The sequence below is a fragment of the Chlamydomonas reinhardtii genome, chromosome 1, assembly GCF_000002595.2.
Source record: "Chlamydomonas reinhardtii strain CC-503 cw92 mt+ chromosome 1, whole genome shotgun sequence".
Lineage (NCBI taxonomy): Eukaryota > Viridiplantae > Chlorophyta > Chlorophyceae > Chlamydomonadales > Chlamydomonadaceae > Chlamydomonas > Chlamydomonas reinhardtii.
In genome coordinates, this window is record NC_057004.1 from 89,280 (window position 1) to 103,876 (window position 14,597).

Genomic DNA, 14,597 nt, shown 5'->3' on the forward strand with positions numbered 1-14,597 from the left:
TATTACCACCGGTGACGAGTGAACATGCTAGGTTGCCCACGGTTGCCCGCCAACAAAGGAACAAGCTTTCCTGCGGGGTTTCACCAACACGGCTGGCCCAAAGCAAGGGCTGCGTCGACAGCTGAGGGTCATTCGTGTTGGTGGGCTGTTGTGCGGCATGCCATCTGCGTTGGTGCGGCAGTGCAGATTCGAATATACTGGGGCGGCAGCCGGTGGGACCTGCCCTGGAGGTGGGGCGGAGTAGGCACGAGTCCCTTGGTTCAACCGCACTAGCCGAGCCTATCCAAAAGCTATTGGCAATTCAACAAAAAAATTCAGCGATAGGATGACCGGCTGCTGCTGCAGCTGCCAGCGCGGCTTGTCATCCAAGTCATGGGATCCATCCAGGCCCCGGACATTTGTATAAATGCCGTCGAGGTCAAACTGCTTCGCTAGACGCAATCCTTGTGTCTCTTACAACTCAAAAGTCCTGCTCGCGAAAGCTAGAACCACGCCCGCGCGGCTGGTAATTCTGTCGACCGCGGTATCCAGGTCCTTGCTTGGCCACACTTGATGGCCACGGTCTGTGGAGCCATTCTACAATTTATTAGGGCTAGTCGCAATAGCGGAGCAGTCCTCTGCTCAACAAATTCCTCGATTTGTGGACATGGCGACAGGCAAGTCGACGTGGCCGTGTTCTCTTGCTACGTATGGTGATGGGTGCTACCCGGTGCCTGAGGGTTCCCCTGCGAGGGCCGGCAAGGGGTCGCCTGGTGCAGTCGTCGGTCGGAAAATGGCACAACCCTAGTCATGTTCTGGCCAGCGAACGATGTGCCAGGGTGTATATCTTGTTTAACAGTGCTGTGTGGTGCGGCAGCGGACGCTGCCAAGCGACGCGTGCTCGCCCGGTTCAACTTGCAACTTCTGGAACAAACTCTTCAGCGCTTTCACGATATCACGCCTTGACTTCCACGGGCTGGCATCTGCGGTATTGGTCAGCACATTCTCTGCAGTCTAAGCGTTCAATGTGGAGTCAAGTCGCCTGCGGATAAAACCCTTGTGCACAACGCATGTCATGACTCTTGCGTTTTGCTCCAACTCGCTCGCCTTGTTCCGCCTTGCGCTTGTCCCGCAGCTTTCAATATGACGACCTCAAACGCCAGTGTCAAGCCCAGCGCACTGGAGACTGCGACCGTGCCGCACCCGCTAGAGCAGCTGTCCGCGGACGAGGTGAGGACTGGTGAGGGTTCTAGTTCTGCTGGGTCCCAGTCGATCCGCTGTGCTGCCATAAGCATGTCCCACCCCACCCGTCTCAATACCTGTCTGCCGCCTCATTCCCACGCCTGCATGCCCGCACTGTCCCGGACAGGTGCGGCGCGCTGCCGAGGTCGTCAGGCGCTACGCCGCGGGCGCCGGGCTGGGCACCCTGCGGTTCAACACCGTCATGCTGCGGGTGCGTCATGGTGGTGGGCTGGTGCGGGGGGCCGTGTATCTGGATGGGTGCCTGATGCAGCATGCGGCAACATTCGATGTGAGGCTCAGCGCAGGCCACGTCATCGGGCACTACAATATTGAAACCATGTTGATGCCTGGCTGCATTTGCACCCGCGCACCCATGACACCTGGCATCTCCATCCCTCTCTGCCCTCCCTGCCGCCTGCTCCTACCTCCCGCCAGGAGCCGCCCAAGAGGTACCAGCTGGCGTTTGAGCGCGGCGCCGTTCCCCGCCCGCCGCGTGTAGCCGAGGTGGTGCTGGTGCTGCCGCAGTCCGCTGGAGTGGCGGAGGCGCTGGTGCGGCTGGCGCTGCCGCCCGCCGCCGCGGAGGCCGCGCCACTGGGGCCGCCGCCGCCGCCCGCCTCCGTGGCGGTGTGGCCCGCCGCCTCCGCCTCCCCCTCCGCCTCCTCGCCCTCCACCCCCGGCGCTCCGTTCATCGGGCCCGACACCGTGGCCCCGCCGTGTGCTGAGCTGGGCGCGCAGCTGCTGCTGTGGCGCAAGGTGGGGGAGGGCCGGCGGGCGGGTTTGGGTGTCCCGCCCTGTCTGCCTCTTTCCCACCTGCTGTCTACTTCTGCCTCCCTCTCACCCCTTACTCACAAACCGGACCGCCTGCCCCCACCTCCAACCATTCCCCCCCCAACCCCACTCCCTTGTCCGCAGCTGGAGGGCGTGCACCCGCTGACCAGCCCTGACGACAACTCCGAGGCGGAGGCCATCATGAAGGCCAGCCCGGTGCTGAGGCAGGCGGTGGCGGAGCGCTACGGACTGAGCGAGGCCGAGATCGACGAACAGCTGATGTGCGACACGTGAGTGGCGGCTGAGGGCGCTGGGTGCTTTGTTCTGCTGTGCTTGCTATTTTGGGTGGCTGGGCAGGTGCGCATGTGCACACATGAGCGCACACGCACGCGCAAATGGGTGGATGAGCGCTGCATGTATGGCCCTCTGCACACACACACAATGGGTAGTCTGTGTCGCAGTCCGCAGCCCGCTGCGCACACGCACACATCATGCCGCTCCACCACCCGGCCGCTGCCGCCCGGTGGCCATTCTGCACGCCCCTTGCCCACCCGCCATCATCTCCACCCTCCCAGCCGCACCGCACCGGCCCCTGCCGCTCTGCGCTCCTCCCAAAGGCGGCGACGGCCCGGCGGCCATGCTGCTTGTGTGACTGACGCGACCCTCCCCCTTCTTTCCTGCCTCCCTGCCCTCCTGCCGCCCTCTTCTTGCCACGTGTATGCGCCGCCGGCACCTCACCATCACACCTCACCTCTCGCCCTCGCCTGCCAACGCCGACACACCCTACCAACGCCGGCTCCGACGCCTCCGCTGTTCCCGTGCCCATGCCCGTGCCTGACCCGCTTCGCCGCCGTCACCGCCCACCTCAACACACCCCGCCGCCGCCATCACATCACATCGCAACACAACCCACACGCGGCCTCGCAGCTGGGCCTGCCACAACGCGCCCCGCCACCTGGCCGGCCGCCGCCTGATGCAGGGCTTCCTGTACCTCAAGCTGCGCGGCGGGCACGACAACGAGTACGCGCACCCGCTGGACCTCACGCCCATCGTGGACCTCAACACCCGAGAGGTGGTGCACATGGACGCGTACGACAGGTGCGGGCGGGGGCGGGGGAGAGGGGAGGGGGAGGGAGGGGTGGAACTCGATGCCGCAGGTGACGTGTGTGGCGCCAGGTGTGCGCCTTCACCGCGCTTACAGTTGCTCCTAGTCGCCGAAGCTCATGTGATGGGCCGCTGGAGCCCTTCTCGGCAGCCTATGCCGCCGCGCGTGTGCGGCCTTGTGCGTGCCACCATGCGCTACGCGTGCAGGCACAGACATGCGTGCTAACCAGGCCCCTCCCTCCCGTCTCCCCCCCCCCGCCTCCCCCCGCCCGGTGCAGGCCCTGCTCCGTGCACCGCGGCCCGGACGCCACCGGCCACAACTACTCGCGCTCGCTGGTGGACACGGGCGTGCGGCCCTGGCGCGACGACATCAAGCCCCTGCACGTGGTGCAGCCCGAGGTGGGGGGCGGCGGGAAGGGCGGGAAGAGTGGCGGGAATGGAGTGCGTGCAGCGGACTGAGGGGGGGCCGTGACGGCTTGTGTCCGACTGCGTGAGCGATTCCTGCGGACCACTGCGGTCCTGTGCCCAACGGTTTATTTCTTCATGGCCACATTCCTCAGCCAGCTCGTCCCCTTGTACCCACACCACCCTCCAAACCGCCCCCCTGCCCCCCTCATCCCCTCTCCCAGGGCCCCAGCTTCAGCCTGGATGGCCCGGTGCTGAGCTGGCAGCGCTGGCGCATGGTGCTGGGCTTCAACGGGCGCGAGGGGCTGGTGCTGCACAACCTCACCTACACCGACCCGCTGGCGCCGCCCGGTGCGCCGCCGCCGCCCGGGCCCGGCCGCGTGCGCCCGGTGCTGCACCGCGCCAGCCTGGTGGAGATGGCGGTGCCGTACGGCGACCCCCAGTGAGTGGCGGGACCCGACTGGGCGGGCATGGACCCACTCGGCCTGAGCTAGCGACTGCCTGGCGAGAGTACTAAGCGGCAGCGTGCGCCCACCTGCCCTCCCCGATCTTACCCTCCCACACGGCTGCCCGCCCTCCCGCCTGCAGTGTGCCCTACACCCGCAAGTGCGCGCTGGACGTGGGCGACTACGGCTTCGGGCTGTGCGCCAACAGTCTGGAGCTGGGCTGCGACTGCCTGGGCCACATCACCTACATGGACGCAGTGGTCAACAACGCCAAGTGAGGGGGACAGGGGGAGGGGGAGGGGGGCCAGGGGTGGCAGAGGTTGTGTGCGGTGTTGGGTGGTGGGTCGGGGTTCTCACCATGGCCCCACCAGGCAATGGCGGCTATGGCGCAGCATGTGACAGCTGGACTCGCCCATGCCCTACCTAACCTGCTGCCCGCACACCTGCAGGGGCGAGGCTGTGGTGATCCGCAAGGCGGTGTGCATCCACGAGGAGGACGCAGGAATCATGTGGAAGGTGAGGTGCAGGCTGCTGAGGTGTGGGCTTGGGCTGGGGTGCTGCGTGGCGCCCCCTTCATGCCTAGCTGTCTCAGCCACTGCTGTCCCCATCCCTCGCCCATGCCCCCCCACACACTCCTGCTGCATGCCCCCCCACACACACACATACAACACACACACTCTCTCTCCCTGCCTGCAGCACTGGGACTGCCGCACGGGCGCCGCCGAGGTGCGGCGCAGCAGGCGGCTGGTGGTGAGCCAGGTGTCCACCTTCATGAACTACGAGTACGCCATGTACTGGTACTTCTACCAGGTGGGGGGCGGCTGGTGGTGGCGGGGACAGTCATTGCTAGTTACAAGTAGATTGGGGCGCGAGAGGGAACGCCAAGAGGAGAGATGGGCGGGTAGTTGCAGCTAGGTGCAAAGAGACGTGATGTGCGAGCGCGACAGCACTGGAGATGCACACGCGCGCACACACACGCACACGCGCGCACACACGCGCCACGTCCACCTCCCACTTCCACACACCCACCAGGACGGCACCATCCACTTTGAGCTCAAGCTGACGGGCATCTTGTCCACCAGGTGAGCCTGAGGCGGGTGGGGCGCGGGCGGGTGGGGCGCGGGCATGACTGGGTGCGGACACTGTGCGTCGCCGGGGTCCCGATGCCTCCTCAGGGCAATGGCGGGGTGGCAACCCCACCACCCCACCAGGTGCGCACCTCCCACTGCCGCTGACCCAACTGCACAACCCCAACCGCATGTGTATCTGTACTGCCGTGTGGCTGCAGTGTGTGCCCCGAGGGCGAGGCCGCCGCCGCCGCCCCCTTCGGCGTGCGTGTGGCCCCCGGCGTGAACGCCACGGTGCACCAGCACTTTTTCTGCATGCGCCTGGACCCGGCCATCGACGACACGGAGGGAGGCAGGTGCGCGGGGAGGGCGCGGGGAGGGGGCGGGGGGAGGGGGGGCACACGTGCACACAGACACAGGCATGGGGGTTGAGGAGGACAGGGAAGTGCGCGGAATGGGATGTACACGTGTGCGTGTGTGTGTCTGGTGACGTACAGTGTGGCGGGCGGTTTGTGGCGTCCCGTGCTCATGCAGTTGCTGGCTGTCACCGACATGCGGCGCTTGACACACGCCGCCTCCTTACCGGCCGCCCCTGCCCCCGCGCCGCCCCTGAATTCCTCATTGGCCCGCAGGCACGTGGTGGTGGCTGAGGTGGAGGCTGTGCCGCTGCCGCCGGGCGGCGACGACAACCCGCACCGCAACGGCTTCCGCATGGTGGAGACGGAGCTGACGCGGGTGGCGGCGGCCAGCCGCAACCACAACTTCAACACAGCCCGGCACTGGTGAGGCGCGGGCGGGGGGTCGCAGGCGCGGCGCTTGCGCTCGTGTCCGACTGACTGCCCTGGCGACACACCGCCTCGCACACCACACAACGTGGAGCAATACATACGGGCGCCACACACAACTACTGCCACCCATACGCACACATGCACATGCACCCACGCTGAGACGCACCACACGGGCTCCCCTCCGCCCTCGCAGGTCCATGAAGAACCCCTTCTCGCTCAACCCCATCTCCGGCCGCCCCGTCAGCTATCGCCTCATGCCCGCAGCCAGTGAGTGCCAGGGGGGGTGACCGGGAGGCGGTGTGGGCAGACGGTGTGCCGGCCGGTTTGTCGGGACTGACTTATACGTGTGCCGCCCCGTGTCCGCACTGCCACCCGTCGACCCTAATCCACCCACCCACCCCCGCCCACCACCCCGGCCCTCAACGCACACAGGCCCCGCGGTTATGGCCGCGCCCGACAGCCTGGTGGCTCGCCGCGCCGAGTTCGCGCGCAAGCAGCTGTGGGTGACGCCGCACGTGGACGGCCAGCGCTACGCGGCGGGCGAGCACGTGGTGCAGAGCGAGGCGTGCATGGGGCTGGGCGTGTGGACGGCGCAGGTGAGGGGGGGGGGCAAGCACCTGTGCGCCTTACCTGGGGGACCTCCCGCTGCACTCTGCACTCCATCCACCTCCCTCTCTCCTCCCACCCATCCCACCCAACCTACCGCCCGCTTGCCCCCGCCTGCCCCCACCCCCACTCCCGCCAGGACGCTCCGCTGCTGGGCTCGGACCCGGTGGTGTGGTACTCGTTCGGCGTCACCCACGCGCCCCGCGTGGAGGACTTCCCGGTCATGCCGGTGGAGGTGAGCGTGAGCGAGGGAGGCGGGTGAGGGGGCTGTTGTGCGTGCGTGCGTGCGTGTGTGTGTGTGTGTGTGTGTTTACGAGAGGGATGCATATAGAGGGCCGCGTGTGTCATGAAGGCCGCGCGGCGGCACATGCGAGGCTCGACAGCCCGGCCCCTGCTGCTTGGGTTCCGGTGCAAGGCTGGAAACGCATTCTCCGCGCCTCCTTCAGAACCCGCACCCCGTATCTCACCCTGCTCTACTTCCCCCCTTCCCTTCGCCTCCCTCCCTCCAACCGTCCACTCGTGCACCCGCCCCCGCTGCTGCCCCGCTTATCCCATGTAGGTGTGTGGCTTCTCCCTCAAGCCCGACGGCTTCTTCGCGGGCAACCCCGCAGTGGACCTGCCGCCCAGCCGAGACCCAGCCAGCAAGGAGGAGATGGGGCGGGCAGGCGGCGCAGGCGGCGGCTGCTGCGCGCTGCCCAAGTCCAAGCTGTGATGGAGATAAGAGGCGGCGCGAGCGGCGATGTGCATCACGCATTCCATATCGTATCGGCACCAGCGCACTGGGGGCGCAGCCCTGGCGTGTCGCCTGCTGAGCGCTGCTCCACACAACACGTCACGTCTGAGCGCAAACTGTCATACCGAGTTGAAGCATTTCGACATGTGACTTCATCCTTTGAGAGAGTGGGCTGTGCGCATGTGTGCGCCTGCATTCCTCTTTGTGGGCGTGGCACGTGCCTGTGCAACTCGGGTGTGGCCGCGCCCCGTCGACGGCATTGAGATTGCTGCCGTGTGTGCGTGTGTGTGCTCAAGGGAAACAGAGCGAGTGCCCATTCAGGGAGACCTTTGGATTGCGTTGAGGCTTGAAGGGAGACGGCTGAGGAGCGGGGTGCTCAGAGCGGTGAGCATAAAGAGGGGCCGAGGGGAGGGGAGCTGCTACACAGGTTTGGGTGCAAGCGAGCAGGGAGTGTGGCGCATTGTCAACAGAGGGCTTGCACTAAAGCATCTTGTCTTGTATTCTAATCGTATCTGCTTAGTGCATGTGGAATAGCCGGCCAGGGCTTTCTGCTGTACCGCCTGTACCCGTGTACCACCACAACCACACACCTGATCAGGGCCCGCCTGTTTCTTGTGGCCCTTGCAGCAGGAATTCTTGATTGCTCTTTAGCACTCGTAGCATCCCTTTTGCTGTTCTATCGTCAGAAGGCAAAGGTGGGGCCAGACCACCGCAGCCATGACATGTTGGTTATTATACTTGGCCTGACGGAGGGGAGGAACTATTGTTGCAGGGGTTCAAAACGGGACTGCGTCTGCCTCGCGGCTGTTAGGTCTGCGTGTTTGCGAGAGTGTGAGCATAGGGTGGCACGTTCCAAATGTTGCGTGTGTCTTGTATGCTGCCTGGGGCCAGTGTGCCTGGGGCACAGGCGGGCGGACGAGTGGTGCCGGCGGTAGGGATTACGCTGGATGTGACGCCGGCGCGGCTGGGGCAGATGCGGTGGGTTGACGGCGTGGGCGGCGGCTGGCGGGAGGCGGGGGGCAGATGGACGTGTGGATCTTTGCTAAGCGTCCGTGAGCATCATTGAGTTGGAGCACACCTGTGTTGTTGTATTTTAACTACCACAGAAACCACTGAAGCTTGCAAGGCCGCAAGGCGCGCCCACACACAACTGCACACATACATACATACACACACACACATCTGCACACATACACACACACACACACACACACACACACACACACACACACACACACACACACACACACACAGCCACACACACCACCGGCCCGCGCTACACATGGGCAGTTGGACCCGCAGACGCAGCCTCAACCCCTGGACACCATTTCAAGGCATTCCGGGCATCAAGCCCACGTCACAGCCCCTCATAACCCCAGCAGCAAGTACCCACACACGTCATGGGCCACACGGGCCTCACAGGTACGGCACCGCCGCTACCCGCAGACCACCCGCCGGCCCATTGGCTCCCACCTCAGCCGCCGCCCCCACCTCCGCTGCCGGCGCCGGCGCCTGCCACTCCCAGCAGCCCTCCTCATACGCCTCCACATCACCGCGCGGCACCGGCAGCGGCGCCCGGTAGCTGTAGCGCGACATGAAGCCGCGAGCCGCCGCCGCGCCGCTGCCCGCAGCCGCCGCTGCGGCAGCCACACCCGCCGCCTCCGCCTCCGCCGCGCCGTTCTGCTGGGGTGCGGGCGGCGCCTCGGACGTGCGTGGAGTGCTGGGGGCGGCCGCAGCAGCTGCATCTCCTGATTGCTGGCCCTCCCCATCCGACTCATCCACGTCCTCTGCCACGCCGCGCGAGCCGTCGCTGTCGCTGTCGCTGTGCTCTCCTGGTGCCGCCTGCGCTGCTCGCTCCCGGTGACTCCCCCCGTGATTGTGGCTGTGGCTGTGGCGCCGCAGCCCTGCTGGCCGCCCACCCGCCCGCGCTGCACAGCCCGCTGGTGCATCCTCCTGGGCCTGCACCTCGGCCCCTTCCGCGCCGTCCGCCCCGTCTGACTCCTGCACCTCTCCACCTCCACTTCCGCCTCCGCTCTGCCGCTGCTCCACCTGCTGCTGGCGGATGCGGTGGATCGACGTCGAAGCCGCCGCGGCCGCTGCCGCACCAGTGTCCCCATCCCTACCCACAGCCACCGGCGCCTGCTGCTGCTGCTGCTGCTGCTGCTGCAGGCGCTTCAGTCGCTCGGCCTCGGCCGCCGCGCGAGCCGCCGCCATCACCGCCGCGGCCGCGGCCGCAGCAGCAGCAGCCTCGTCCACACCCGCCGCCGCTAGGGCCGCCGCCACCGCCTGACCTTCCGCCGCCGCGGCCGCTGCAGCCGCCGCCGGCGCCACCAGCCGCTCTGGTCCCGCTGCCAGCACCGGCTGCCCGCCCTCGCCCTCGGCCCCGCCCCCGCCCTGCTGCCCGCCCGCTGCCACGGCAGCTGTGCTGCTGGCCCCTGCCGCCACCACTGCTTCCCCCAGCGCCACTGCCCCGGCGCCCCTGGCTGCAGCCCTCCCCCCCGCCGCCAGCCCCACGGGCGTCCGGCACATGGGGCAGGAGTTGGCGTAGCCGCACAGCCAGGTGCGCACACAGGCGTCGTGGAAGAAGTGGTGGCAGGGCAGCAACGCCACCGGCTCGCCCTCGCCAAACGCCTCGCTGCACACCACGCACTCGGACAGACCGGTCACGTGCCACCGCACCCGCCGCCGCCGCCGCAACCCCTCAGGCTGCTGGCCAATGGGCGGCTCGCCGGCCAGCGGCTCCCGCGCCGCTGCTGTTTGGAGGGCGCCTGGCTCTGCCGCGTCTGCGGGCGTCGCTACCTCCACCTCCGCCGCCCGCTGCTCCGGCTCCGGCTGCTGCCGCTGCTCCGGCAGGGGGCCGGCTGCTGCGGCTGCTGGCAGCTCCTCTGGTGCCTTCGCGGCCTGCCCCGCTGCCTCTGGCCCCGTTGTCCCCGGCTCTGCTGGCCGCTGCCCTTGCTGGTGCTGCCCTTGCTGCCGCTGCTGCCCCGCCTCCTCCCCCTCCGCAGCCCCTGCAGCACCGCCACCGGGTGTCGCTACCCCCGCCTCCCCCTCCCCATCCAGACCAAGGTTCCCGCCCCACGCCTCCTCGCCCTCCCCCCACTGCTCCTCCTCCTCCCCCCACTCCTCCTCCTCCTGCTCCGCCCCGTCCCGGCCTCCCTCCTCCTCCTCCTCCTCGTGCCTCAGTGCCGCCAGCGCTACCGAGGCAGTGTACCGGGCCAGCGGCAGCAGCGAGTCCAGCGCACCCGCCGGCAGCACCTGGTGGGGGTGCGGGCCGCCGTGCGGGCCGCCTGCCCCCTGCAGCCCCCCTTGCAGCAGCCCCCCCTGCAGCAGCCGCCCCTGCCGCCGGCCCTCCAGCAGCGTGGTGTCGTCCAGCAGCAGCTCCAGCGCGGCGGTGGCGTTGCCTGGAGTGGGGAGTGGGGGCCGTTTGTGTGTGCGTGTACACGGTAAGGTTGTCATGTGAATGTACAGTGATGTGCTAGTAAAGTACAAGTGAAGCGCATAGGCAGGGAAGTGTGATGCAAGACCGCAGGTCCTCGAGTACGTCCATGTATGTGGATGTGCAATGATGATGGGGACTGTGCCACCCACTGGATTCAACGGCCTGAGCCGCCGCAACAAAAATGCGGCGACAGGCCGTTTCTGCAAACACACACACACACACACACACACACACACACACACACACACACACACACACACACACACACACACACACACACACCGCCACGCCCTCACACGCCCTCACCCGCCTGCCCCATCTCCCTCAGCGCCCGGCGCCGCGCCCGCTCCACGGCGAAGGTGACGGTGGCCCTCCGCTGCGCCGCGCGCCGCTCCGCCCAGTAGGCCAGCCGGGCGGCCTTCTCCGCGGCCACACCTGGGCGGGGCAGGGCGGGATGGATGAGTTGGGGTCGGGGTGCGAGGGCCAGGTGCGGCCGAGCCCACACCTGGAGCCAGCCAGGTCCGGCGCCTTCCCCATCCCACGCACACTGTAGCTCGGTGCCGTCACCTCCCAGCAGCCACCTCCCCCCGGGAGGTGGGAGCCGTCCGCGGCCCGCACCCTGCCTCTCCCCTAACCACCCCCCTCCCCCTGTCCCTGTGCCCCCTGGCCCTCGTGTGGCCCCATGCCGATGCGTGCTTGCCTCTATTTAATTGCCCGCTGCCTGTTTTTCCCCTCTCTTTTGCCACCCAGGCTCATGCACATAGAATACGGTTGCCTTTTTCGCTCGCGCGCCTTTCCGCTCACACCGTTTGCCTTTTCCCTTTTTGCACATGCGAACGTCCCGCCCTGGCGCTGGTCTCCTCCTCGGCGCCCGGGCTCCCTTGATGTCTTCTAGGTGGGTATTCAACGTGTGCCTAGTCTGCATTGCTAGATAGAACGTGCGTGCGTGTGTTTGAGCCTGGGTGGCAATTTCGAAGGCGGCTACCGTCAGCACCGCCCACACGCGCGAGACCGAAGAGCTCATCGCCTTCTTTCTACCGGTTTGCGGGATGTTTTGCTGGGAACCTGGGAACTCGGTGCTTTTCGGGAATGGGGACCATTGTCGCGTGCCACTCCGTTGTCAAGCATCGCCCACGCTCTCCTCCGCGCTCTATTGCATTGGGTTTGGTTTAGTATGGGCTGGTATCTACAACCCCCCCCCCCCCCGCCGCCACCTCCTCACCTCCCAGCAGCCACGCCTCCGCCCCCCGGCGCTCGCAGTCGTCCACGGGGGAGGTGTCCAGGTAGGTCAGGCGGCGCAGGCCCGACACCAGGATGCGGCGCAGGTTGGGAATCTGGGAAGGAGGCCGGGGGCCGCGGGGGGGGGGGGGGCGGGGGCGTACGGGGGAGTGAGGGCGAGGGGTGAGGCCGCGGGCGCCGTGTCACAGGAGGACAGGAGGTCGGCATGACGCAGTGATGGCGGGCGGACCGCCTCACACGCCGCACAGCAATCTGCCCACTGCCCACTGCCCCATTCCCCCCGAGCCGCCCCGCTCCTCGTCTCCTCCCATCTCGCCGCCCCTCTCACACCTTTTGCAGTGGCGTGTTTATGAGGTACAGCACCCGCAGGCCCCCTCCGCCCCCTCCGGCCCCTGCTGCTGCTCCCCCTGCTGCTGCTCCCCCTGCCGCCGCCGCCCCCGCCATGCCGCACAGGGCCTCCAGCGTGTCTCGCCCGCACAGCCCCGCGTTGGCGGACAGGTCCAACACCTGATGGGATGGGGGGGGGAGAGGTGGAGAAGAGGTGGGGGGGAGGTGCGGCAAGGGGCTCGTCGCCTCCAGCCCCAGACATGCCGTACGTTGCAGTAACAGTGCACGGCAACACCCTGACACACTGCCACGCATACACACACACACACACCACGCGCTCACGCACCTCCAGCAGTGGCAGGCGGTCCGGCATCAGCGGCCTCAGGCTGGCCGGCCCAACCAGGCCTGTGGGCGGGTGGGGTGGGGTCAGGTGAGACATGGGATGGACGGGCGGCTCAACGGGGCGAGGGACGGCATGTGCGTGCATGTGCAGTGAGGCGCAGTAAGAGGGTGAGAGACCAGGGGCCTTGTCCACAACGCCATAGCTACAGCCTGGCCCCCGCTGCCCCCCGCACCCACCCACCCGTGTTGGCGGCGTGAAGCGTGCGCAGCGATGGCGGCAGCCCAGCCAACGGCCCGCCTCCGCCTCCTCCTCCATCTCCATCTCCTCCTCCTGCTGTTGCGGCTGCCGCCCCCGCCCCCAGCCCGGGGTTGTTTGAGATGTTGAGTGTGTGCAGCGCGGTGAGGGGCGCCAGCACGGTGAGGGGCGCCAGTGCGCCGCGCAGGTCGTTGTTCTGGACGTGCAGGGACTGGCAGGGGTGGGCGGGGGAGGTGGGGGAGGTGTGGTGAGTGCGTGCTTCTTTTATGGATGTGAAAGCACGCAGGTGTGTGTGCTTGTGCATGATACCATATGCGTGAGGTCAGGCGCAGCCGTGCTGTCAGCGGCGTGAAAGTGCACAGGAGCTGTACGGCATGTGTGATGTGTGTGGCTCCTCCAGTCAGGGTTTCAGGAGGAATCCCCCATCACTCACACAGCCCCGCCACACCCACAGCTCCAGCCCCCCCTGCCGCCTGCCGTCATCCCGCCTGCCTTATCCACCCTTTAAACCTCCGCCCGCAGTCTGCCCCCCCCCCCCGACCCCCCCCCCACACACACGTGCCCCCACCTGCAGCTGCGCCATGGCCTGCAGGCCGCGCAGGTCGGTCAGGCAGTTGCCGGACAGGTGCAGCACACGGCAGCCTGTGAAGGCCTGGGCGGGATGAGGGGGGGAGGGGACTCAGGGGAGGGGGCAGGAAGTGGGGGACACGGAGGGGAGTGGAGTGGAGTGTAGGAGGCGCAGGTGGCGCACGTGTTCGACTAAGAATGTGGTGCCGAGAGCCTGGGCGGTGCTCGCGGGTGTGGGGGCGAGAGGAGGCTTCGAGATTGCATGCCCCCCCCGGAGCCCACAGGCGCACGAGCAATGCCGCCCACCGCCAGGCTCCCTCGAGCAGCCCGCCCGCACGCCCGCCCGCCCGCACCTCCAGGTTCTCAATGCGCCGGAACTGCAGGTCCTGCAGGTACAGCACGCTGTTGACGGCGGGCGTGGCGAAGTGGCCGCGCCTCCGCATCACGCGGTGCAGCACCCGCGCGCTCATGCGCCGCGCCCCGTTGGCGTCAAACTCGTCGTCCGCCGCCTCCTCGCCGCCACCGCAACAACTGCCCAGCGGACTGAGCACGGAGGGGCCAGGGGGCGCGGCGGCGGGCCCGCCTGGCGCTGGAGCCGCGTATGGCGGGTCGGCACCGCTCGGCGTGGTGGCGCCTTGTGGTGGGCCGGTTCAAGGGTGAATGGAGGCGGGCCGGGGCCAGGCCAAAGGGCGCTATTGAGATGTAACGAATGCGCGTATGTATGGCGCGCGACGGCCGCGCGCAAATACGAATTGCGCCTCAGCATGGACAACTTACCATCGGGCAGCTGAACCCGGGGTCGCCTCATCGTTTCCGTATTCTTCACCTTTGTCTACTGGTTGTATATATCATTTAGTTGCTAGCAACCGAGCCATGAGCGGCGAGGTGAAGTGAACTCTACGGGTTTCCTGCCTTTGACCTTCTTAAAGCGCTCGGCGCTGTATAATAATCACATATGTAACAAGTCACTCACTTGTTCAAAAGGGAAACCATAACAACAGCTCAGCTGCTTAGGCATCTCAGCTTCACTTCAGCAATCGTGGCGTGCACTCTGACCATCCGGAGGGCTTTCCGCCGCGGCACGCAAGTGCAACGCGGCTGCGTCGCTATGTTGCGTTCTGCCAGCGCTACGCCCTGAGGACATCATGATGGACCTTGACAGCCTTGACAGACTGAGTTGTATGACAGTATGAGTACAGCGTTGCCGTACCTGCAATCTTGCCTTCAGTCGTCGGTCAACCCGGGATTGGCTGAGCCTGAGTTGTCTGCTGCTTAAGACGATAGAAGTT

The 14,597-nt window shown here is 67.0% G+C and overlaps 2 protein-coding genes across 2 annotated transcripts; one reads left to right on the forward strand and one right to left on the reverse strand.

The window, feature by feature from the left end:
• The first annotated feature begins 296 nt into the window (after positions 1-296).
• CHLRE_01g000650v5 (uncharacterized protein) lies at positions 297-8,258 on the forward strand. Its single transcript, XM_043058079.1, has 18 exons — positions 297-656; positions 1,115-1,209; positions 1,349-1,432; positions 1,657-1,974; positions 2,134-2,279; positions 2,917-3,087; positions 3,372-3,492; positions 3,723-3,940; positions 4,087-4,218; positions 4,394-4,460; positions 4,641-4,754; positions 4,977-5,026; positions 5,233-5,367; positions 5,644-5,793; positions 5,993-6,066; positions 6,232-6,395; positions 6,545-6,640; positions 6,965-8,258. The coding sequence occupies exons 1-18, from the start codon at positions 647-649 to the stop codon at positions 7,115-7,117; spliced, it is 2,298 nt and encodes a 765-aa protein (XP_042927993.1). The 5' UTR covers positions 297-646; the 3' UTR covers positions 7,118-8,258.
• A 2-nt stretch (positions 8,259-8,260) lies between these two features.
• Positions 8,261-14,456, reverse strand: CHLRE_01g000700v5 (uncharacterized protein). The gene is made up of 9 exons (XM_043058080.1): positions 14,086-14,456; positions 13,662-13,942; positions 13,310-13,393; positions 12,727-12,952; positions 12,490-12,548; positions 12,147-12,323; positions 11,800-11,911; positions 10,884-11,012; positions 8,261-10,539 (listed from the first exon to the last, which is right to left on the reverse strand). The coding sequence occupies exons 1-9, from the start codon at positions 14,114-14,116 to the stop codon at positions 8,555-8,557; spliced, it is 3,084 nt and encodes a 1,027-aa protein (XP_042927994.1). The 5' UTR covers positions 14,117-14,456; the 3' UTR covers positions 8,261-8,554.
• Positions 14,457-14,597: the final 141 nt, after the last annotated feature.